We start from the raw sequence: 23337 nt of genomic DNA, 5'->3' as shown, positions 1-23337 counted from the left end.
TACAGCACTGCGCGGGAATAGGTTTGCAAATAGACCTGATTTTAGCATTCAAATTAATTTACATTTGGATTCAGGATCATCATATCCGGAAGTTATTAAAAGGGTCAAGGCAGGACTGAAAGCAGCTGGGCATTTTGCTCTCATTTAATAAAACAGAACCCATTTTAAGGGAAGATTTGTTAAGTCAGAACACCTATTTTTCACTCGAATGGACCCAGTTCTTTTCACCGTCATGTCGCGAGTCGACGGGAACAGAAGGTGTTTGGAGGCAGCCACTCTCTGCCACTCTCGTCTGGCAGAGCACTGCATTTCCAGTTCGCTTTTCTCCAACTATGGCAAGCGGGCAGTCGGTGTTCAAGGGTGCGCTAGGCTGGGATGACTGGATCTGGTGGGTGGCTATCGGCTGCGTGGCGCTGCTCATCCTCTTGCTGCTGGTTTGCTGCTGCGTCTGCATGCAGCGCGCCAAGCGCAAAGGGCACGAGGAGGCCATCGCGGCCGTACAGGCGCATCAACGTCTCACACAGGAGCGCGAACGCGCGGAGCACGAGCAATATCAGCGTTACCAACAGGCCCAACAAGTAAACGGGTCGGCCAACGGTTACCAACCGCCGGCTTACGGCTACTCGAAACAAGTCACCGCCGTGCCATTGGCACCTCCTCCGAACCGCAAAAACCTCGGGCCACAGGTGGCTGCCAATGGCTATCGCGAGAACTCGTCTCAGCTTCACAACCAGCAATTTGCCAAGCCATATCCTCCGCTCCCGGCGCAACAGGAGGCCGGTCAGGCACCGAACCAGGAGCGTCAGTACCAAGCCCCGGCAAAATGGTACAATGCCGGCAAGGGACAGAGTCGTAGTCCACTGAGTCATGGCTACGAAGCCAATGCACCCCGGCTCAGCTCCAGTTGTTTCGGCTACGACACGAACTACCCGGACAGCATGCGCTACGACGACCCGTATCCTACGGGCGGAGGCGCCGACGGTGTTCCCTTCATGTCGGTCACGTCTCCATCGGCCTCGAAGAGCTTGAAAGCCAATAGAAAGAACGGCGTGAAACTGGGGGCGCCCAATAGTGAACAGGAACAGACTCCAGCGCCCGTTGTAGTACCGAGATACACACGCGCACCGCCCAGTCCATCCGAAGCTCGAGCCAGTGCCGGCTCTGGAGCTTCAGGCGATACATTGCAAGCTCGAATTGACGCCTTGCGCTCAGCGGATAGTAATGACATGGTACACTCCCGTACTAGTGCATCGGAGGCGAGTATCCAAAGGCCACGAACGCTGAATGCGCAAGAGTCGTACGCTTCGGGCTCGGCACGTCGTGGGCTGATGGTCGGTAGTTTGTTGTCTCCTAACTCGTCGGCGATGCCTGCGTCGCCTCTGGATTCCTTGGAAAGTGCTCGGAGCTACGAGACTTTCGACACTGAAGCGCTCGAAAGTGCCAAATCCACGAAGCTTGGAGCCGTCCTCACATACGGCTCGAGTCGGTCCATTGGCAGCGACTTTTCTCACGGTCAATTCGAAGACGCTGAGAGTTTTGGACCAAATGAACGAAACTTGAAGACACCAAACGAAGGCAAGTCGAAGAGGCCAACTAGGGGGGACAACGTTTCGTTCAATAGCCGCGGCTCTGTCGAGTTTTGAGCTCAGTTGCATCCTGTCGACGGAGACAGGAAATGTCAGAAAATAATTACGGCAGTTTGTCGTACCGACCCCCAATTATCATAGCTGCAATGCCGTATCTAATGTTACTCTAGTTTTTGGAAACACTGGATTAGAACTGCTTTAATGTGTTGCTAGCGGGGCCCGGAGGAGGATCGGAACCAAGAAGTGCACTGTATTTTTGATACTTCCAGAGAGCTTTTCAACTCCGTTGTACAAATAGAAACTCCTGCCAAAGCTGAGGGCAGTGACGACCAAATTCAGTGGGAGATCGATATTTAGCAGCCCCGGTCCGGTCCTACTTGAAGTATTTGAACAGCATGTTGTCAAAAGGCTTCTACATGTACGTGTACATGTAGAAGAAAACCTTACAGAACAAGTAAAAAAAATCAAAGTAAAGAAAACTTTTCCCATGTTACCACCATCGAGAACGTGCACTGCCTGATCCTGTGGATAATGGTGGTAGCGCAGCTGCTAAACTACTGACTCCGGCACTAAATCCCGATCCAGCGCGACTATCGTCTCCGCCAACAGCTCTGTTCGTCTGTCGTAGTCCCATACTGTTATTGTAGCTGTTGTAGCTTCCTCCGCCTTCTCCTCGGTTGGCAAATGCCACAGTTTGTTGTAAAAATGCATCGAATGGGCCACTCGGTTCCATTGAGAAGGGTTCCGCACTCTGCAACAGTAAGAAATAGTTTGTGAAAAATATCACAGATTTATCGGCAACTTTTTGCTTACCGATTCAATACAGGCAACGTTTCTAAACTCCAGCGATCCCATTGGTGCCGACGTTTTAAGTTTATAATTTCTTTGCAACAAGTCTTTTTTGTTGCCAATCACGAGTTTCGGTAACTCGTGCAACGTAGAAAAGTCGGGAGTTTTTGTTGTCATCGTCGGCACCACGCATCCTTTAAGTCTTTGCAAGTCACTAAGCTCCCTGCTCCAATTACGAAGACGTTCTCCACTCTTGGCGTTACTTAAGTCGTGTACGAATACGACTCCGTGTATATCGTGGTAGAATGCTCCGCGGCTGAGCTCGTACTGGCGATGACCTCCAACATCCAGGAATTCCACAAAAACTTCTCGTCCTGCCGGTCCCAACGACGTGAGTAGCACGTGGACATCGCATCCAGTGGTCCACAAGCTCGACGGCTTGTCGTTAGAGAGCGGGGTGGGCGAGTATAAGCGGCAAATGGCACGCAGCAACGCCGTCTTCCCCACTCCGGATTCTCCAAGAACAAGAACACGAACACTTGGAGTTTCCATTTCAATTATGGGCACTTTACAAACAAACGACATTATAATTAACCAATCAGGAGAGTGAAATGAGTCATTATCATAGTTTTGATACCATTTTTGCAGATTATCATGGCGGAGGAGTGGGCGTACGAGGAAGCCTCGGACGAGGAAAAGCTGCAGATTGCGCAGCGTTTCTTGCTGGCTAGTCCACCTGGACAGGTCCACGAGGTTCTGCGTGACGTGGCCAAGCTCGTCCCGGCGCATGTGCTACCTGATGCGGCGCTTCGAGGGGCGCTGCATGCCTACAACGTTAAGAACTGCGTGCCCGTAGACGTCCCCGATGCTGATTACAAGGTCTACTAGACTCTGTTGCTGCGAGCATTACCTCTATATAAGCCCTGAAATATATATTACATGATAGATCTTGATCTGTGAAGAGGGAGAAGTGGACGCTGCGCACTACGTGGACCCCATCGGCAACCGCGTGCTTGGATTTGACAGCAAATTGTACCGGACGATGTCGCTGAGATTCCAGAGGACAAAGTCACGGACTTTGAGAAGGATCGGTAAGAAAAAATTTGGCGTATTATGAAATAAATAATTTATATATTGAATAATTGCCAGTCAGGAGACGTTGCAATCGTACTTGCAGTTCGAATATATGCACGGGTAAGCAACATTACTGCTACAAAGAGGTGATGTATAAATGTTTAATATTTACTGTTGATGTTGCAGTGGAAGTGCCGGTGTGTACATTGTGGGTACCAAATTGGTGGTGAATTTGTGCACGGAGCGTATCAATTTGCGCAACTATTGGGGAGGACGCTGGAAATCGCGATGGGAAGTGGATCTGACAGCCAATCCGGCCAAGATTAAGGGCAACATACAGCTGCATGTTCACTACTTTGAGAACGGCAACTTGCAACTGCAAAATTCCAAGGATATCGACGAGGAGATCACGGTGCAACGTCCTGGCGGTCTGGGTGACGCCATTCTGCGCGTTATGAAGGAGGCAGAGGACGATCTGCAGAGCAACCTCGAAGACATGTACATCAACATGTCCGAGGAAACCTTCAAGGAGATGCGTCGCGTATGCCAGGTTCGTTATTGTCAAAATTGAAAATCTCAAGTGTCAATGCTAATGTCTCATTATTTCCTTAGTGACCCAAACGAAGATGGAGTGGAGTTTGCATGCCCACCGCACGGCCAAGGACCTTGGACGCAAATAACACGAGAGAAACAACTTCTAGAAAAGTTGCATTTCGCAGTCAACACAAGTGAAAATCAAAAAGAAAAGTTGCGTATCACGTAAACCTGGTTTTATGTTGCCTCTAGTGCCTCCAGCAACTCTCCTTCTCCTGTTTGGAAGTTGGCAAGTTGCCACGACAGTTTCCAAATGTGCACCACACCTTCAGCGTCCCCTGCCGCCAAGAAGTTCCTCTGTCGAGGATTAAAGTCGAGCGCAAACATCGGGGCGGCAACTGCAGTCTTTGACGTTGTGATTGTACTGCCAGTCTTTGCCCCTGAAGTTGATCCCGTGATGGAATCTTTACCGCTAAGAACCAACACGGGACTGACGCGATCAGCTTTGATGTCGAAGACATAGACGTTCCCGTCTTCACTGGCAGCAGCGAACACCATCGGACGTGTACGAGACCACTCGGCCGCATAGAGATACGCTGATGACGGCGATACTTCAAAAGATAATAGCAATTCACGCTGCATTGTTGAGTATACACGCGTGGTTCCATCAGCTGATGCAGTGAGGAAAATACTTTTCCGGAAAGGTGAGAAGCTCGCGTCATATACGGGAGCGGTATGAGCTTCGAAGACAAAGTCCATGGCACTCGGGAATATTATTGTAGGGTCGAGTCTGGCTTCATACACCGTTGCCAGTGTCACTTCTTTACTGCGTTTTACAGACGCATACGCCTCCACTTGTCGACGTGCCGCAGGGATCTTTGAAGTTGGGAGTTTACTCACAAGACGTGCAGCTGTAGCTGTCCACTTCTTGTCCCCTTTAAAGTCCGACGAACGAACATTTGTGGCAGCTTTCGCGAAACATCTAGCGACGACGCCACCTTCTGAGCCAATGACGAAAGCGCGACTGGCTTTGTCCGTGCTACTGAAGGCTAATGCCTTACCACCGATCACCGGCGAGCGTGTGTCGTCGTTGTTGCTTTTACTTTCAGGACCCCCGATGCCTTGGGGCAAATGCATGACGTAACCTTCAACAGGGAACGCAAGTTTGTCTTTAACTCGCCAAAAGAGAATTTTACCATCGCCACTCACACTTGCAATCTACATGTACAGGAAAATGGAGTTAGTTGCTGGTAAAAGGGAAAGAGAGTTTAAATCTTACGTTGTAGTCGGCGGTTTGGATGTCGTAGACCCAGGCCACTTTGGTGACTGGTTCGCGGTGGAAATAGTCTCCGATACCTGACGAGTAGAATTTATACTCAGCAGGTTCCATATCCCACACGAAGACTTCTCCATTGAAAGAGCCAGCAGCAACAACGGAAGGATTTTGGGGGTGAAACGCCACACACATGAGTCCACTCTGTAGGAAGCGGCAATTTCAGATCGGAATTGTAAAAATCGGGACTAGAATCCGAAACGTACCGATGTTTCTAGGACAAGGGAGGGTTTCTGTTGGTTAAGGTCACTTTGGAAGACATTCCATAAACAGAGGGCCGATCGATAGTTGCACCACCCGGAGTGGTCGAAGCGTCCATACGCAACTGCGATGACCGACCCCGTTGCATTCCAGGACACACCCGTGCACGATAATCTCAATGAAGATAAAGATCCTGTTGTGGTTGTCGTTGCAGTGCCTTGTTGCGGCTGGAAGTACGTGTCGTAGTCGAATTGCAGTCGAAAGAGTTCGGTGATATCCTTCTCCTCTGACTCTTCCAAGTATCGTTCTAAACCTGCATCAACATATCAGTCCCAAGATTCTGGGAGAGGAATTAATTTGTGGCGTACCGCTGAAGCAGGAGCTGGTGGCTCCATTCTTGGCCATTTCTCGTAGCATGAGTCCTCCAACGTTTTGCAAGCACTCAGCCACTTGTCGTTGGGTTTCTTCTTCAGTATTAATTGTTGCATCTTTGCCTTTGCCTCTGGCTGGTGGTTGTTGGGTTGGACCCGTTTGAGTGGAGCTCGAGACGATCTCGCTCTCCGTCTGAGCTTCACAGTCGAACATGTCGATTTCAATCGTTTGGGCAAATACTTCGGCTACTGTCTTCGTTCGCTTGGCCGCGAAGCTCGCACTGCCCAGTGTCACGTCCTGGAACATGTTGCCTCGTTGTCTTAGCAAGATGCCAAATATCGCGTCTTTTCATGCCAAAAAGTATCTTTTAAAAAAAAGATACCTTTTGAAAAATGGTTTTCATTGCCACTCAATTGAGAAATTCACCACTTGCAAATTTGTTGCACCGGTTCATGGAAAACGCGCATGTAGTTTTTGATTATCGTTTTGTGCACATATCTGGTGTCAAAATTCACAGCCTACCACGACGGAGTGGCCGCCGCCTCGCCGCCGCAACCTTCGCCACAGCCGACACCGCCCGAAGAAATAACCTTTGGCGCCTTGCCACGCATGGCGGCACGGAACAGATCTGCCTTGTGCTGCTTGAAGAGCGTCTTCAGACCGCCTCCGTTGAGGAATGCCTCCTCAAGTTGCGTCAACGAGAAGGCCACCTGGTGGTCCTTGACACTCACCACTCGGTTACGCAGATCCACCGTAACTTCCTCACCTTCAGCGGCCAGTTCGTGGAACTTCTCGTCCGTCACGACAATGCCCAACAGAGCGTTGTTGGGCTGGTTACGAGCGTAAATGTAAGCGAATGACTTGGCAATCACGGCCTGGACGCCGACAGCCTTAAGGCAAATCGCGGCCTCTTCACGAGACGAACCACTACCGAATGCCGTACCGGCCACAATGATGTTTAAGCCCTCTTTCACCTTCTGCGGGAACTCGGGACGCACATAGGCAAACGACTTGGCAGCGAGCACATCCAGCTCTGTCTCACACTCAGCAGGCCACAAAGGCGACGACTTGTTAAGACCCATAAACTGGGCCGGGATCACAGCGTCTGTGTCGATGTTGTCGCCGAACTTTTGCACTTTGCCACTGAATTTAGGTGGCAAAGCAGCTTCCAATTCGGCAACAGCAGCCTGTTCCTTGGCCTGCTGGACGGTCACTTCGTCGTTACCCGAAGCGAGCACGGGCTCGGGCTCCGTCACTGTGTACGACTTAGTCGTTTTGGCCGGTGATGGCGTGGACGAGTCCGGCTCCACCCAGTTACGGTAGCGGTCAAAGTCGTCCTTGTTGATCTTGTCCAAGTACGGCAGAGGGTCCACCACCTCCATATCGAAGCTGGAGGCAGCCACTACCGCCGCCGAACTTAAGTTGCCGATCGATCCTTTACCCATACGGTTCCGGAAGTTTCGGTTCTGACTGGAAAGCCACACTTCACCTTCGCCGGCAACATCGGCACCAATGCCGACACAGAAACTGCAACTCGGCACGCCGACAGTGAAGCCTGCTTCTTCGTAGATACGGACCAGACCAAGTTCTTTTAGACGGTCGACAATCTCCAGACTGCCGGGAGTAACACGACGGTTGCCGTTAGCCGAGGGACGTTTTCCCTCCAACATGGCTTGTTGCAACACCATTGCACCTAGAATCAGATCTTCCTGCGTGGTAGTGCAGGCACCAATGAAACACCCATCCAGCTTCATTCCGAGTTTCTCCTGGACACTCACACAGTTGTCGGGCGATGGGTACAGAGCGATCAACGGCTTGACATCAGCCAGGTTGATCACATGGTGGGCGGCGTAGTTGCATCCCTCGTCCGGCTCAAAGAACAGAGCTTCGTCGAAGTGAGACTCGCGTGCTTCGAGTACACGTTGAGTGATGGTATCGGCCTGGAACACGCCGGCAATGCCACCGAACTCGGTACTCATGTTCGCGACGGCAAAGCGAGCGTCGTCGGACAGGTACTTGAGCCCTGCGCCGCCGTAGTACACAGCACGCTCAAACGCGACGGTGTTGCGCTTCAATTCTCCAAGGATGTGAAGAATCACGTCCTTACCACCGATACCGAAGCTCGGAGCGCCGACAAACTCAATGTAGCACACTTCCGGCACCTTGAACCACGTCTGACCCGTGACTAGTGGCATAACGACGTCGCCAGCGCCCAAACCGGCAGCAAATGCGCCCATTCCACCGGCACTGCATGTGTGGCTGTCAGCGCCAATGACGATCTGGCCGGGTTGCGCACGCTTACGAGCAAACTCGGTGTGCATGATGGTAGTGTTGGCAGGCTGGAAGTCCGTGAGCCCATGGGTCTTGGCGAAGTTGGTAGACATTTCAATAAGCGCCTTCTGCTTAGGCAAATGGTTCACACGCGGGTCCACCGTGTGGTCCAGAGCCAGCCAGAAGCGGTCGGGGCGGTGGAGAGGCGGTCGGCCGATGGCCTCGTGCATAGTGTCCATAGCTTGGAAGGTCAGTTCACTGGCAATAGTCCAGTCAGCCTTGACACACAGCACGTCGCCCACACGCACGTAAGGCTTGGAGAGGCCTACAGCATGGTGGCACAGGATCTTCTCGATCACGTTCATCGGGGGAGCAGACGCCATTGTCACGGACACGCAAAGTCGAGGAATGAAGCGAGTCCGGTGGTGCGTTGCAAAAATGGCAGAGGTGGATGGGCGACAAAAATGAGATAGTTGATACCCGTTATGTTGTTTACTGTTATAAATCGGAAATAGTGCTGCTAACAAAAGATTAAAATTCATCTGAGAGGCTGTTATGTACCGTATCCTGCGATAGTACATCGAATGACAAACATATATTTTAATAGGTGTTTGCGCATACGTGGCTCTTGCGTGTTGATGGGTTCATTAGATGAGCTCGCTCAGACTCAGCGCACACTTTCCAAGGTTCTTCATCATCAGGCAATGCTCAAGCAACGACAATGTCCATGTTGATGCAGCTACATGTAAAGAGTAATCAAGCTGAGTTTGCCACCCTGGCAACTCCTACGGCTCGTCAGCGGGGTAAACAAGTCCAAGGTCCTTGCGGATTTTGTCCATGATGTTCATGATCCCCAGCGACTCAGCATGTGAGTACTCAATGCATTCGATCTCGTTGCGTTGGATAGCCTCCGTGGCAGCTTCAGCTTCGTAGAGGTAGCCCGAGTGATGGTCACTTGGTGTCGGCCACGGAAAGCGCGACGTCTTCTCCGTCTCCTTGCCGCTTTCGTCGTACGTGGCGACCGAGATCTCCATCGACGCGTGTGCCGGCGGGTGGATAAAGATCCGCCCTTTAGTGCCAGTGACCGTCACCGTCTCACTGATCTTCGCGAGTGTCGAGTACTCAAGCGTAGCGAAGCGCTGATCACTGTACTCGAGCGTGATGGAACTGTACACGTCCACTCCTTCGTCATTGAGTTTCCCAGCCGACGTGATCTTCTCGGGTTTAAACCCAAACACCATCGTGGCAGTTGCCAACACGTAGATACCAATGTCCAATAACCCACCGCCGCCCAGTTCTTTCTTCAGATACGGTCATTGTCGGCTTTGAATGCCACTCCGAAGGCCGAGTGCATGTGATGCACGTCGCCAATGCCACCTTCCTCGATGACTTGGCGCACAAAACGAACTGCGGGGAAGAACCGCGCCCACATGCCTTCCATGAAGAAGAGGCGTTTCTGTTGCGCTAGTGTGATGACTGTTTCGGCCTCTTTCGCGTTCATGGCCATGGGTTTCTCCACCAGAACGTGTTTGCCATGGTTCAATGCCAATAGTGCAAGGTCACAATGCGTCGGGTGGAGTGTGCCAATGTACACTATATCCACGTCGGGGTCGGAGCAAAGCGTTTCGTACGAATCGTACGCGTTCGAAATGCCTAAGCACAAGTGGCAGCAAAATGTGGTCAATTATCACGATGAAAAAGAGAAGAAAACTGACACATACCGTGTTTGTTGGCAAACTCTTGCGCTTTATCCAGTGAACGAGCTGCGCACGCGTGGAAAATGGCGGTTTTAAGTGGCTTTAGATTGCTGGCGAACGTGTGGGAGATGCGTCCGCAGCCGAGAATGCCCCAGCGCAAAGGAGTGTTGGTAGCCATGGTTGAAGAATCAAGTGATAATTTGCCTCTGACAAAGTCAAAGGGCAAAAAAGTGTTATCAGTTGCCAAGCATATCCTGAATTGTGGTTGAAGTTTTGAGCTACGTGGCACTAATTAGCAAAAATGTTTCCTAGTTTGCGTCAGTAGGGTACACAAGCCCGATTTCCTTACGGATCTTGTCCATAATGGTCATGATACCAAGCGATTCATCCAGCGAGTACTCTTTCGCTTCGAGTTCCTTGGACTGAATAGCCTTCGTGACCGCTTCGCCTTCATACAAAAAGCAAGAGTATCCAGCGTCTGGCGTAGGCCACGGAAACTTCGTCGTTGCCGATTCTTCTTTGCCTGGTCCAGAGCTGCGAATGACGGAGACTTCAGAAGCGACATGAGCTGGCGTGTGGATGAGGATGCGTCCAGTAGTTCCAGAGATCGTGACGGTCTCACTGAGTTGCACCAACATCGAGTACTCGATGGTAGCGAAACGATTGTCGTTGTAACGCAACGTCACCGAGTTGTGTACGTCTAAACCGCCATCGTTGAGTGTACCGGCCGTCGTCACCTTCTCAGGCTCCGTACTGAACACCATGGTCGCGAAGGCAAGAGGATAAATACCGATATCGAGTAAACCTCCTCCTCCCAACTCATTTTTCCACAGACGCGCTTCGTCTTTGGGGAACGGGTAGCCAATCTCGGCGTGAACGTGGCGAACTTCTCCAATTTCGTTGTCGTCCAGTAATTTGCGAACGAAACGAATGCTCGGAAGAAACGAGTCCACATGCCTTCCATAAGGAAGAGCTTCTTCTCACGAGCCAATGCAATGAGCGACGCTGACTGCTTCGCGTTCATTGCCATGGGTTTCTCGACTAGAACGTGTTTGCCGTGGCTTAGAGCCAACGTCGCGTGCTCGCAATGCCACGGGTGTAGAGCTCCGATGTAGACGACGTCAACCTCTGGGTCTGAGCATAGAGCCTCGTATGAATCGTAAGCATTTGCAATACCTGTTGGTAGTAGATTGCACAGTCAATTTTAATATAATAGTATTTATTCTTGACAGGAACACTCACCGTGTTCACTCGCGAACTTTTGAGCGTTCTCCAGCGATCTCGCTGCACAGGCTTGGAACGTCACGGAATCTAGAGACTTGATGGCTCCAGCGAAAGCGTGTGAGATCCGGCCGCAGCCGAGAAAGCCCCAGCGGAGAGGCGATGCTCGTTTCAAAAGTACAAGTGGCAGTAAATGCAAAATCGATTGCAAGATTGATTCGTGGTTGAAGAGGAAGATCAACCACAGCTGACAAATCCTCACAACAATTTTTTTTTTAAATTCGAAGTTGCTGAGCTTTATTTGGCTAGCTACGTAGGTACACCTCAAGAAATCTATGACGACGTTCTTAGCCCCTCCAAAAATGCGGTATGAAATTTACACACTACATGTACTGCATCTGGGAGTATTTTTTTTTTGATAAGAATATTTAATACTGTAACTTACTGAAGCGAGAAGCTGAGAATTTGCAAAATGTGTACTTAATTAAAGTTGCGTCCACGCATCCGTAAGCTCGCTCGAAATCGAATAGGTATGAGCGCAGGGCGCCCCTCACGCTCTAATTGATGAATATAGTGTTATAATAAATGATGGAGACAAGGATGGAGAGAAAAGCGAACATGCATACTTGTAGCACTGCTTAGTCTTTGTTGAATGTTAATTAATACATTGACACTTTATTAACAGTGGCCTAGATATGATATGCTATCATAATAGCGAATATATCTCGCGAATCGCCTGCTCATGGTCTGCTTCTTCGACAAAGAAGTTCTTTGTCAAAATGGTCTGAGTAGCGGCAGTGAATTACTGTGGACACTGTCCATAATAAAAAAAACGGGAGGTAGCCTCAGCTAAAGCCCTATCATATTCTCATGAGGTCAGCTACTACATGTACACGTACAGTACACGTTCAGTAACTCACGACGTGAACTTCACGTACGTGTATCTTGTCAATTGAATCAACAGAATCGATGCAAGATTACGATCTTGAAGATCGCATAATCCACTACACCGCCAACTGAACTATGAGCTCTTGTCTACAGTGAAGAGAATCGATGCGAAATGAATGGGACCGACAGCATGGATCAATGAAGTCACGAAACCAAAAATGAAGCGTTTGACTCTTTGATTGGGGTGCCCTTCCTCCGCCTTTGCTGTTTGCTTGCAGTATCACTATCGTAATTTTACTCCAGACACATGATTGCTACATGTATTATCGCAGAAGCTGATCGGTTTCGCTACATTACTCCATATTTCCAGGATGTCATGAGTCACGACATGACTCGTGACACCGCCATCAATGATGAGTGGTTTTTTTCCGTTAGTGAACTCATGATATCTTCAACGGCAGGTATCTATAAGCCACAATCCCTCTTTCGAAATAAATCTCAAGATATTTATTTTTATCTGCTATAACAAAGTTTTTCATTATTCCCGATCCGCGTCACTCAAAGCTGTTCCGCTTGGATCGCAAGTACCTCTCAGCTATGACCTCGTCTTCCCCTCTCCGCTGGGGCTTCCTCGGCTGTGGCCGCATCTCGTCAGACTTCGCCAGTGCCATGAAGGCGCTGGACAACGTCGAATTCCAGGCTTGTGCCGCGCGTTCGTTGGACAGCGCTCAGAAATTCGCCAAAGAGCATGGTATCAACCAAGCTTATGATTCATATGAGGCCCTCGTCGCCGACCCCAACGTGGACGTCGTGTATATTGGCACGTTGCACCCGTCACACTATGAGCACACTGTGCTCGCTCTAAACCACGACAAGCACGTGCAAACCCATGGCCATGAACCTCGCCCAATCGACGGCTGCAATTGCCCTCGCTCGTGAGAAAAATCTCTTCCTCGTGGAAGGAATGTGGACGCGCTTCTTCCCTTCCATCCGCCACGTGCGTCAGTTGCTGGCCGACAAGGAGATCGGCGACGTGCACCACGTACACGCGTCCTTTGGCATCCAATTCGACGTTGTCAATACCCGTATGTGGCACAACGAACTCGGAGGCGGTGGCCTCTTGGACATTGGCATTTACCCTCTGGCTTTTGCCACGATGGTATTTGGAGCCAAACCTGATAAAATCACATCGGCTGGCAAACTGAATGATGGTGGCATCGACATTTACAACTCGGTGACGCTCGAGTACAGCGACTCGCGCTTCGCTACCGTCGAGTACACGATGTTGGCCAATACGGACGAGACTGTCACCATTTCGGGCTCTAAAGGACGCATTCACTTGCCAACGCCCGCTCACACGGCGACGGAGGTGCAAGTGGTCAAGTACCTTGAGGACGGGACGCAGAAGGAGACCACGACGTCATTCCCGTGGCCGGCACCTGCTGCTGGGGTTACTTTTAACTACGGCGGCTCGGAGGGATTCCGCTATGAGGCCGAGACTGTGATTAAGGCCATCCAGAACAAGGAGGCCGAGAGCAAAGAGTACCCACTGGACGAATCGCTCCAAATTATGACGATTATGGACAAGATTCGCAAGGATTTGGGTCTCGTTTACCCCGCCGACGCGAAGTAAGTTTACCTATTTTTGCATCTGAAGTGCAATCATTAGCGTTTTTGGCATAATCTGAGATAGTGTTGCTACAATTGTGATGCAAATTTGGAGCTTTTGAGTTGCCACACTAATGAAAAAGCTAACGTTGAAAACGTTTGAGACCTCACCCCACGTTATTTTTTGCCAATTGTTGGAGGGTTGGTTTATTGGCGATGGGTGCAAATGACGGTAAATATCGCGAACAGCAGCTTCAGCCACGAATCAGATTTACCGCCGAAGTTGAAGTTCATGCAACAGCATTGCGTTTTCGAGGGTGTCGCTGTTGAAGGTCAATTTCATCATTTGCCTTGGAGTGCAACAAGAAGTATCGATGGGCGCTGATTCGCAAGCTCCGCTCCGCTGGGGTTTCATTGGTTGTGGCAAGATTGCCAATGACTTTGTCAATGCCTTGAAAGGGATGGCCGGCGAGACCGCGAGGCTTTCGGCTTGTGCTGCTCGATTGCTTGAAAGTGCAGACCGATTTGCCAAGACTCACGGTGCGTGCATCAAACCGATAGATCAATGATTTACCTTTGCTGATTGACGTGCCTCTATGTTGTTGCAGGATTTGCTCATGCCTACGGATCATACGAAGAGCTGTGTGAAGACCGCGACGTTGACGTGGTATACATTGCCACGATTCACCTGATGCACTTCGATCACATTTCGCTTGCTCTAAATCACGGCAAGCACGTGCTGGTGGAGAAACCCATGACAATGAATGCGAAGCAGACGACGTCCGTTGTCGAACTGGCCAAAAAAAAGAATCTTTTCCTCATGGAAGGTATGCCAAAATTTGTGGCAACTTTTTTTGTTGCCGAAGCTGATTGCAACTTTTTGCTTTTATCAGGTGTGTGGACTCGTTGCTTTCCTTTCCTGAAATACGTGCGCCAGTTGATATCTGACGGAAACATTGGCGACGTCCACCACGTTCACGGAGATATTAACATTCCGTTCGTGAATCCCATGTCGAACTTTCGCAGCTCTTTGGGTGATGGCGCACTTCTCGGCATCGGGATATACCCCTTGTCATTCGTGACGATGGTGTTCGGTACGAAGCCACTGAAGATCACTACCACCGGCAAAACCAGTTCGGGTGGGGAGGATATATACGGTTCGGCAACTCTCGAATACAGTGGCACCCGAGTTGGCACCATCAATTTCACAGCTTTGGCAAATCTGGGCAACACTGTCACGAATCGTGACACACGATCACGGGTAGCAAAGGCAGGATTCGCATCCCCGAGCCTGCTCATTGCGCCATGGAGGTCGGCAGAGGCTACGTACACAGTCTGAAGGGTATGAGTCAGCAATTTTTGCAGTGTCTTGCAGAGTCGTGCACAGTCCTGCACAGTATCTGGTGGATAGCCTCACCATGTGCTGGGTATAGCTGCCAGATGGCAGTCAGGTTTCTCTTCATAGAGCGAGCAATTTGGACAGCCCTTGGCAGCTGTGGTCACGCTTCTCTTCATAGAACAAACAGCGCTATCGGCTAAACTGTCTTCACAACAGGAACGACGTGCATCTTAGAGATTTCCAGCATTAAAAAAACACAGTGTCTAATACGGCTGCCTAAAACAACGAGTCCGCTACGCAGCTAATGATCAATTCTTATACGTTAAGCAGCGATGCAATAGTGTAGGCAATATGAGATTACATTGTGCTTACAATCTGACTGATGTACCTATAGCGGAAGTACTGCAGCGCAGTCGAAGTATCAAACCTGGTCGGAACGACATCTAGCAGGAGCATTTCAAAAAACATTATCACGAAGACTCCGCAGTTATAGTCATCCACTTGCGTTACCCATTCAACTCGCTTGAATCGGTAGCGCTTTGGTGACGGCGGCAGCGGCAACAACGGGACCAGCTCATCACGAAGATATCTTCTTAGAGTCTCGAATCTGTCTCCGGCTAACTGGGGGTCGAATATCATGATAGTGAGCTCATTAAAGTTTACAGCGGTGGCATACCAGTGGTCGCTAGCATAGAGAATAACAGCAAACAACCACACTGGTTTTTCTGGGCCACTGACGGCAGTGTCAGGGGCGGTTTCCCCCCATAGGTTCATCCTCTTGACTGCATCGCGGAGGTTCACTAGAACCTTTGACTCAGCAATGAATTGATTATCCACGGAGGGAAATCTCATCATGTACGAAGGGATGCAGAAAATCTCGTTGTCTGCGTCGTACATGCTCTTCAACGCATTTAGAGCAAGGTCTAAACACGATAGCTCCACTAAAGAGCGACCTCGGAGGGTTGTTATCCAAAAATAATCACTGAGAACATCGATATTTGCAATACGTTTCTCCAGATCATCTGGGAACAGCAATCCTGTTCGCCAACAATCTTCGGGGTTCCAATCTGTCAAATCTACGTGCCGGAGCCAGTGAATAGTTTCTCGAATGTCATTGAACCGCTGGACAGCTCTGTGCCACGAACTCATGGCTTTAAGCATCTCCACGTCGTACACAATACTCCCGGCTTTGATTGAGATGGCGAGAGCTGGCATCCTAACATCGTGATCACTGAACCACCTGTTTTGAAAATGCGCAACCTGTGCTTGGCAGGACTCAATCCTGCGTTGTGGCAGGATCGACCGAATTTTTGCGGGTTCTGTGGGAGGCATCTTTGCCTTGTCGGCCACTACAATCTTGGTAGAGCGCGTTTGATTCAGCACAGTCGTTCCCAACAGAGCCTGGCGATCTTTCAAACAAAACGCGGTCCTGTAGGCCACCAAAACTTTCATCATAGAGGGAATTACTCCATCCGCGACAGCTTCGACCAACCTCGATGTCTGCTTCAGATTATCTCTGTGGGTTTCTTTTCGCGCTTTTTTCGCCGCTTTAGCGTGACCATCCCTCTTCTTTGATGGAGCAATTATCCACGTTACAGGTTGCGGTTGGTGGGTTTCTGAATCCACTGGTTTGTCATTCCGATCACTTCTGGCTTCGTCGGCCACCGCTATTGCTCGTACAGTCTTGGGTTGTGCATAAAGTTCAGACTGTGAACTAGTCTGAGTGCAAGTCATATCTGATCTCATGGTTGTGCTCCGTTATTTGCTTTGTGACGCAAACTTCCCAGCCTCCGGTTTCTCTGACACAAGCATTAATCTGGAGTAATCACAAACAACAACATGACGTCACAATACTTGCCGTAGCAGCTCAGATAATAAATGTGCTCACCTGAGCAGGACATCCGATCTTTCGGGAATGCTGTTTGGGACGCTTGCCCTTGCCTCTGCTGCGCCGTGGCCTGCCGTGGTGCGTACAGACGTACGTTTTGTTGTAAAAAGAAAAAGTCACTGGAATCGGTTTGATTGGATTCCGACTCTTCTTAATACGCTCATTTCGTACTTGAACAGGTGTGGCAGTACGCACGGAATACAACTGTGGCAAAAGCAGTAAGTTTTCATTTGTTAATACCAAGACTTGTACACAGTCTGAGACTGATAGACATTTAGATCCACACAATAAACATACCTGGTGCGTTCGCCTGCTGTAGCTCCCCAAGTAGCGCTCTAGATCCTCCCAGTCCGCAAAGAGTTTCACATCCAGTTCTGGAACGCGGATAGTGTTCTCCAGAGGGCTAAGACGCATTGGTGTAGGTTCATGTTGATCTTCAGAAGACGAATCCGATTCAGCGTCCGAGTCGGATGATGAACTATGTCTCGGCGGCGACGATAAGCGCCGCGACCGCCTCTTCTTTTGACGCGTGCTCTTCTGGTGCCTCGGCTGAGAGCTGCTCTTCTTTCTTTTCTTGGACTTCCGAAACGTAGCAGGAAGCGGACTCTGAAAATCGCTGTCTCCTCTCTCTTCTGTTTGCTCTCTTAACGACGAGACGTACCCTGAGCTTTCGCTCGCTGACGAGGCGTCTTCTCCACCCTCCGAGCTATGTGCCACCTCTGCTAGGACGCCGGCGTGCCGGCGGCGAGACATCGTGGAGCTCCGGGGATGCTAACGGTGCTGTCGGAGCGCGCGGATTCGAATGGAGGGAGAGGCACGCAGGACCGCAGATTTCTACGACGAGAAAACCACACAAATCTGCGTGGATAGGGGATACACTATCCCACAGTTGACATCCCACTCCGAGTGAAAAACGCCCCTTTTAATTACTGTGTACGAAGCCACTCTCCATGGAGGTCACTGTCTTTCAGCTCCTTGAAGATGGCACGCAGCAAACCAAAACGATGCAATTCCCGTGGCCGACGCCTTCTACGAGCATCGCCACGCCGTTCAATTACCCCGGATCGCAAGCACTTGTCTACGAAGCTGAGACTGTCACGAAGGCAATTAGCAGTGGCCAACTGCAATGCGACGAGTACACACCCGAGGAGTCTTTGGCGATTGCAAAGTTCATAGACGAAATTCGAGGGGCTATTGGAGTTGTCTACGATGCCGACGCGGCGCACTAAGCTGTGCCCTACTGGCGAACAAAGTACTTAAGGGGATTAATGAAATTAGGTTTTACTCTGATGTTTTTAAATGGTAACAAATTGAGCATTTTCAGTAAATGAGAAGGAGCAAGGAGTTGTTATCAAACCATTTGTGCCAAAATTATAGAAATCGTTGCTGAGGATAAAGACACTATCTGTCAGATAGTATCTGAGTCCGATAATTTCGTATTTTACTGGACATAGCCTCGGTATGTGTAAACTCGATAGTTCTGTACGTATTTCACGAGCACCTTGGCAACTGCCTTGTTGTTCATCTGTGCTCGACCAATCTTTAGCTTGATATCGTGGCCGTCCCACCTCTTAAACATCTCACGCCGAACGTGTCTGCTTTTGAGCATTTTGTTGATAGTTTCCGGTGAAAAAATCGTATTCAGTGCCTTCTGGAATCTTCTTGTTCCTTTAAGACCAGTTCTTAAACAGCTCCTTGAGCCATCGCTTGATACCCGAAAAACTGACGACGCGCTCTTCGTCATCCGCTACGATGCTGTTGATACCGCCGCTTGTGTCGTAGTTCCACAAGGCGTCTTTGCCATTCACTCTTAAGTGTCGGGACTTGGCACAAGCTGCCAACGTGACATTGGCGCACGCAATGTAAAGGGCTAGAGCCACCACGATGACGTTGGCTCTCATTACTGAGAATCGACGACTGAGAGGGAGGAGTGTTCGGGCTGATGATTACCGAGTGTACTTGCATGTTTTGTCACGGCCTATCTCGATGGATGTGCGATCTGATGATGACCAAATCGAATGGCGTTAGAGCCTCTAATAGAGGGCCATAAGGTTACAACAATACGACAGCCTACCAGCACCCTTATGGCACTGCGGCGCCATTTACTGAAAGGCACCCTTAATAACGAGAATAAATAACCAGCAATTTAGCGTAAAGAGGCGAGGTTTTAAGATTTTTACAACAGGGCACATCTTATTTTTCAGTTTGTTTTAAGATACAAATACAAGCGCGAGCCGATGAAGAGTGTCGGCATGAATCAGCAATTATTAGTAAGCGATCTCCTGCGCTCCAGAGCCCACGAGCTTCAATAGCTTCAAGACAAGGTGCACACGATGACGGAGGCGTTATATGATCTGATGTTCGCTCGCGAGGAGTTTGAAGAGACGCTTATACGAGAAGCCGAGGCAATCAACGAGCTGACTGCAAGCGTCGGAGAGACTCGGGGCTACACTCCATCACACGGAGCTCTGCTGTGGCAAATGACCACGCTACTACGGCGCGATTCTTCAGGGCAGTCAGGCGGCGGCAAAGATTAATAATCGGATGTTCCGAGTGTGTATGAGAACTGCAGTTTTTTCTTTTCTTTAAGATCTTGAGCTCACTGCTGCCTGTTGAGTTCTTGCTCATTCTGTTGACATGACCTTGCTTATTGCTTCATCTGTTTCCTTCATTTTCGTGATGCTCTCTTCACTGCGTGTAGCCCCCTTTCTTGTGTACAGCAGTATTCACGGAAGTCTCAATCTCATAGCTTGCGGGTACGCCTCGGTGATACGATGATGCTTGAATCTGAGGGCGTTTCGCACGAACGCGTCAATCGCCAAGAATCATATAACCGCTGGCTTAGCTGTCGGGCTGCGCAGGCTCGTTAACCCACCTCTTCATATTTATTGCGGGAATTTTCTGAATGTCAATTCTTCAAATACAGTAGCAACTTGTTCTTCCACACACTTTTGATTTCGGTCCGATATAACTGCTGGTGGAGAGGCTCGTAGAAATTCTCTCTTAATGTCGTAAGGAATGTCACCTCCACAATGATAATACCCCAGTGTATTCTGCTAAGATGTAGTCATTGAATTACGAACAGTGTCTCAGACAGCCATAGCTTTGGAGAATTTGGCCATATCATGGACGAGGACAGCCCCACACACCCTTCGACATAATCTGCAATCATATTGATGCCCATATCGATCACTACATCGCTCATTATCACGTCGCAGGGTATTCCAGCAGCAACATCTATAAATTTGACAGACGAAGACCTTGACTTAGTCTTCAATATGGCCATGAACTATGTGTGAAGAGTACTTCTTCAGAACATCTTCCGCCAGCGCTTCATGCATGCTTGCACTGTCAGAATCCATCAATTCACTTATGTTCGTCTCCAACGAAAAGGGCTCGAAAGGGTGGGCTTGAACAATCGCCCTTGCTTGAGCCAATTTGTATATTCAATAAACCCCCTCGCTTCTGCTTTTAGTACGTAGAACTGCTTCATTCTGTTGAGAAAAAAGCGAAGGCAAAATAGCAAAGTGAGACAGCGAAAATTAAATAGAGAAAAATTGGAGCACCTTTACTTCTCGTGAAGCACTTATTACGACAGCAAATGGCTCCACACACCTGTGCAGATCAAGGCTTTTAGATCCAAACGAAATCAGTAAACCCCGCGGGACGTCCTCCGTTTAGTTCGCGAGTGAATCCTTCTTTTGCTGAATTGCCGCATCAGCGTTTTTAGTAAAGCTTTTGGAATAACAAAAATGTTGATCGATGACCATGCTCTCGCTGTCTTGATGAGCAACTTCACAAGTAGCAGGACGAGCTTGTAGAACCTTGTCTGTCATCCGAACGGAATATTGGTCGATTCCATTTGAAACCCTCTACGCGTTTGGACAAAATCTAGCACATTGTATGATATATGTCAAAGCCGTGGTGACCTCCAAAGACACCAAAATTACAGTAAACTTGGGCGGAGGTGTGATCCATATAGGTTTCAGTTTGTTTCAGGTTCCGTATTTTGGAGGTGTCAATCGAAGCACTTCGACACACCCAGTACTGAAATCTGGCGTGGCGCTTCATCACGCACGATCTAAGCTGCCAGACCTTTGTGGGAATCGCAGTTCTTCTCGTCTGACGTAATAATCTTTGGGGAAAGCTGTGTGGCCGACACCTCGGAGGCACCAGAAATTTCTTCAAGAGGGTCAACGCTTGTTTTTGTTACCTTGTTCTGTCGACAAGATGGATGTTCTAGCGATTCGTCCTCCATTACCAGACTCTGATCCGCGAAAAGATCAGCGTAATCTAGCTGGTCAAAAACGCTATCGGAACTGCTTTCAGGATCAATACCGGCTGATACAGCTTCGGGGGGATTACGTCGTAGCTCACGTTTGACCAGCTTCATTATCAATAACAAATTTCCACTTGGTCATCTGTTGATAAAAGTCAACAGTAGATAGCTCACTCAGCGATTCTACCACGGGTTCGAAAAGCGCCTGAGCCCTTGCATATTTTTCAGCATCTGAGAGCACGACCATACTTGCTCGTTCTTCTCTTTGTAGGCGGACGTACTCAACGGGGCGCTTGCGTATTGGCTGTGCCGTAGGGTGCCCGTGGTTAAAGGGCTTCAAGAGACTTGGGCGGCCTTACTTGTCCAGCTCGAGATTAAACCATATTGGTAGCTTGCCGAATCGAAATTAACCCTTTCACGAGCGAATCGTACGGTTCTTCTGTCATGTTTATGCTCCATCGCTCTGGTACTGATGCTGCCGGGAGTTTTTTAAATTTGTGACCTTTGCTCGCAACAATCATGATATATTGACAAGGGAACCAACGGGTCTTTTAAAAAGAGGAGCAGCAGCTCCAGAAAAAAAAACGTCGACACTTGACTCGTGCCTGAACAAACGAACTTGCCACTCAGATTGAGTTGGACCCACTTCAGCACTCGTGGCCTCTGCCTTGCTCACCATGGAAAGGTCCCACTGTGATGAGACCTTCGCAAACGCGTCATTAGATAGGTGCGCAGCAACCAGCTGCAAGAAAAGAGGTATCAATTCTGCTCTTCGAGACTGGGTACAGAAATCTGCCTGAATAAGGAGCGCCTGATATAAATTAGGAAAGAGATTGCATAAGCTGACAATGCCTCGCTAGAAACAGACTATGATATCGGATCATGTGCATGTATTGAATTAAGTTAGGATAAATTGAAGATTCGACTTTTGAAAGAGACCAAAGTGATATTCCAGCAGTGCTGATTCAGCAGCACTGCTGAATCGTGAAAGCGCTAACTTTAGATCGTACAGCCTTCTCCACAGGCCGTCCGCGCAGCACAGCACTTGATTTGAGTATGCGGTACTTTGTCATTTTGCCAGGAACCGTTGGAAGCCCAAACTCTTCAACCGCCCACTCAGCTAGCTCATTTTACGACAGACTAGGTGAGCGAGCAGCCTACTTGAGGATGGCTACCTTCTCGGACCAGGTGAGGCGGAGACGATTGGAGGACATGGGGGTGCTGAGGACGCAGTCGGCTAGTGATCTTGAATGTAAATGTAGGAATGAAGTTCGGCTCGTAGGGCTTGAAGCGAAGGAGGATCACCTACTGCGCGCCATTTTTTAAATTGAAATCAAAGTCAGTGCCTGGTTTGTTTTGTCAGTACCTTGCCCATCACTATCCCATCTCCCTTTATCTTTCCCGACTATAAAAATTGCGAAGTTATTAGTTGAAACCCCGTTCCTTATTCAGGCAGATTTCTGTAGTAGACTTCCGGAGATACAAAAGCAAATGATTCACGATCTTCACTTGGTTCTGGAGCAGTCCTGCGATTGCTCTGTCAATTCTCGTTTTTCTCCCCAGAAGACGTTTTAGTTGATTCCAATTGCGCGCTGGCTGTGGTGTTACTTGGCGATCCAAGGCGTCTGATAGAAACTCTTGACTCAGTGCTGGTATCGGCAAGAAGCCCAACTTGCTCCAATACCAGACTATGTTCTGGAATTGATCCAGCACCAAAGTAGCTCGCGAAGATCGTCGTAATTGCGCGGTGACTATGTGTCCAGGTCTAGACAGTAATATTGGGTTAGGTGATATTATGTTTCATCGCTACACATGCTACTGCTTACCCTGTTTCGCAAAACAATGCGCCACTCTTCGTCCTGTCCTTCCTCTGCCGTGTTCTTTTAATGCGCTGCAAAGCGAGCCTTGCATTCGGTGTATCGACTAGGAGTACTACGCTGACCTTTACTGCGAGATTTGTGCAGACAGCCATGCGTGCAGCGAAACACCTTGTAGCTGTGCTTCATCTTTATAGAAATTTGACGATCACGTAAACTACATCAGTCATATCAACTCGTCAGTGTAAATTAAAACAATGAAAAAAAAGACTCACCTATTGTGTTTTCTTACAGTCCTAGTATCTCGGACTCTGTACAACTGGAAATGATAGCTGCAGTATTCCTCCAAACAATTAATATTCTCCTTCCACGACGAAAAAACAAGCTTCGGCACGGGGAAAAATCTTGTTCATAACGCAGAGACATCTCCATCGCAACTC

At 49.2% G+C, this 23337-nt stretch overlaps 13 protein-coding genes across 13 annotated transcripts; 6 read left to right on the top strand and 7 right to left on the bottom strand.

The window, feature by feature from the left end:
- Positions 1–332: 332 nt before the first annotated feature.
- Positions 333–1643, top strand: PITG_18543 (uncharacterized protein; the record flags this gene model as incomplete). The annotated part of the gene is made up of 1 exon (XM_002997610.1): positions 333–1643. The coding sequence occupies one exon, from the start codon at positions 333–335 to the stop codon at positions 1641–1643; it is 1311 nt and encodes a 436-aa protein (XP_002997656.1).
- Positions 1644–2076: 433 nt separating this feature from the next.
- On the bottom strand, positions 2077–2927 carry PITG_18542 (uncharacterized protein; the record flags this gene model as incomplete). The annotated part of the gene is made up of 2 exons (XM_002997609.1): positions 2077–2337; positions 2400–2927. 2 exons carry the CDS (start codon positions 2925–2927, stop codon positions 2077–2079), a joined length of 789 nt encoding a protein of 262 aa, XP_002997655.1.
- Positions 2928–3029: 102 nt separating this feature from the next.
- PITG_18541 (uncharacterized protein) lies at positions 3030–3263 on the top strand (the record flags this gene model as incomplete). The annotated part of the gene is made up of 1 exon (XM_002997608.1): positions 3030–3263. The coding sequence occupies one exon, from the start codon at positions 3030–3032 to the stop codon at positions 3261–3263; it is 234 nt and encodes a 77-aa protein (XP_002997654.1).
- A 298-nt stretch (positions 3264–3561) lies between these two features.
- On the top strand, positions 3562–4129 carry PITG_18540 (uncharacterized protein; the record flags this gene model as incomplete). Its single annotated transcript, XM_002997607.1, has 3 exons — positions 3562–3569; positions 3636–3999; positions 4076–4129. The coding sequence occupies 3 exons, from the start codon at positions 3562–3564 to the stop codon at positions 4127–4129; spliced, it is 426 nt and encodes a 141-aa protein (XP_002997653.1).
- A 91-nt stretch (positions 4130–4220) lies between these two features.
- On the bottom strand, positions 4221–6195 carry PITG_18539 (uncharacterized protein; the record flags this gene model as incomplete). The annotated part of the gene is made up of 5 exons (XM_002997606.1): positions 4221–4381; positions 4454–5201; positions 5263–5460; positions 5523–5830; positions 5886–6195. The coding sequence occupies 5 exons, from the start codon at positions 6193–6195 to the stop codon at positions 4221–4223; spliced, it is 1725 nt and encodes a 574-aa protein (XP_002997652.1).
- Positions 6196–6407: 212 nt separating this feature from the next.
- On the bottom strand, positions 6408–8543 carry PITG_18538 (3-isopropylmalate dehydratase large subunit, putative; the record flags this gene model as incomplete). The annotated part of the gene is made up of 1 exon (XM_002997605.1): positions 6408–8543. The coding sequence occupies one exon, from the start codon at positions 8541–8543 to the stop codon at positions 6408–6410; it is 2136 nt and encodes a 711-aa protein (XP_002997651.1).
- Positions 8544–8859: 316 nt separating this feature from the next.
- PITG_18537 (trans-1,2-dihydrobenzene-1,2-diol dehydrogenase, putative) lies at positions 8860–10035 on the bottom strand (the record flags this gene model as incomplete). Its single annotated transcript, XM_002997604.1, has 3 exons — positions 8860–9461; positions 9524–9813; positions 9882–10035. The coding sequence occupies 3 exons, from the start codon at positions 10033–10035 to the stop codon at positions 8946–8948; spliced, it is 960 nt and encodes a 319-aa protein (XP_002997650.1).
- Positions 10036–10165: 130 nt separating this feature from the next.
- PITG_18536 (oxidoreductase, putative) lies at positions 10166–10881 on the bottom strand (the record flags this gene model as incomplete). The annotated part of the gene is made up of 2 exons (XM_002997603.1): positions 10166–10790; positions 10862–10881. The coding sequence occupies 2 exons, from the start codon at positions 10879–10881 to the stop codon at positions 10166–10168; spliced, it is 645 nt and encodes a 214-aa protein (XP_002997649.1).
- A 1682-nt stretch (positions 10882–12563) lies between these two features.
- On the top strand, positions 12564–13682 carry PITG_18535 (trans-1,2-dihydrobenzene-1,2-diol dehydrogenase, putative; the record flags this gene model as incomplete). Its single annotated transcript, XM_002997602.1, has 2 exons — positions 12564–12845; positions 12907–13682. The coding sequence occupies 2 exons, from the start codon at positions 12564–12566 to the stop codon at positions 13597–13599; spliced, it is 975 nt and encodes a 324-aa protein (XP_002997648.1).
- Positions 13683–13948: 266 nt separating this feature from the next.
- Positions 13949–14913, top strand: PITG_18534 (trans-1,2-dihydrobenzene-1,2-diol dehydrogenase, putative; the record flags this gene model as incomplete). Its single annotated transcript, XM_002997601.1, has 3 exons — positions 13949–14114; positions 14183–14401; positions 14468–14913. 3 exons carry the CDS (start codon positions 13949–13951, stop codon positions 14911–14913), a joined length of 831 nt encoding a protein of 276 aa, XP_002997647.1.
- A 3558-nt stretch (positions 14914–18471) lies between these two features.
- PITG_23132 (PexRD36 secreted RxLR effector peptide, putative) lies at positions 18472–18702 on the bottom strand (the record flags this gene model as incomplete). The annotated part of the gene is made up of 1 exon (XM_002997600.1): positions 18472–18702. One exon carries the CDS (start codon positions 18700–18702, stop codon positions 18472–18474), a length of 231 nt encoding a protein of 76 aa, XP_002997646.1.
- Positions 18703–19112: 410 nt separating this feature from the next.
- Positions 19113–19390, top strand: PITG_18532 (uncharacterized protein; the record flags this gene model as incomplete). Its single annotated transcript, XM_002997599.1, has 1 exon — positions 19113–19390. The coding sequence occupies one exon, from the start codon at positions 19135–19137 to the stop codon at positions 19336–19338; it is 204 nt and encodes a 67-aa protein (XP_002997645.1).
- A 2564-nt stretch (positions 19391–21954) lies between these two features.
- On the bottom strand, positions 21955–22455 carry PITG_18531 (uncharacterized protein; the record flags this gene model as incomplete). The annotated part of the gene is made up of 2 exons (XM_002997598.1): positions 21955–22385; positions 22447–22455. 2 exons carry the CDS (start codon positions 22453–22455, stop codon positions 22221–22223), a joined length of 174 nt encoding a protein of 57 aa, XP_002997644.1.
- Positions 22456–23337: the final 882 nt, after the last annotated feature.

The sequence above is a fragment of the Phytophthora infestans genome, genomic scaffold (assembly GCF_000142945.1).
Source record: "Phytophthora infestans T30-4 supercont1.69 genomic scaffold, whole genome shotgun sequence".
Lineage (NCBI taxonomy): Eukaryota > Oomycota > Peronosporomycetes > Peronosporales > Peronosporaceae > Phytophthora > Phytophthora infestans.
This window is presented reverse-complemented; position numbering and strand designations above follow the sequence as displayed.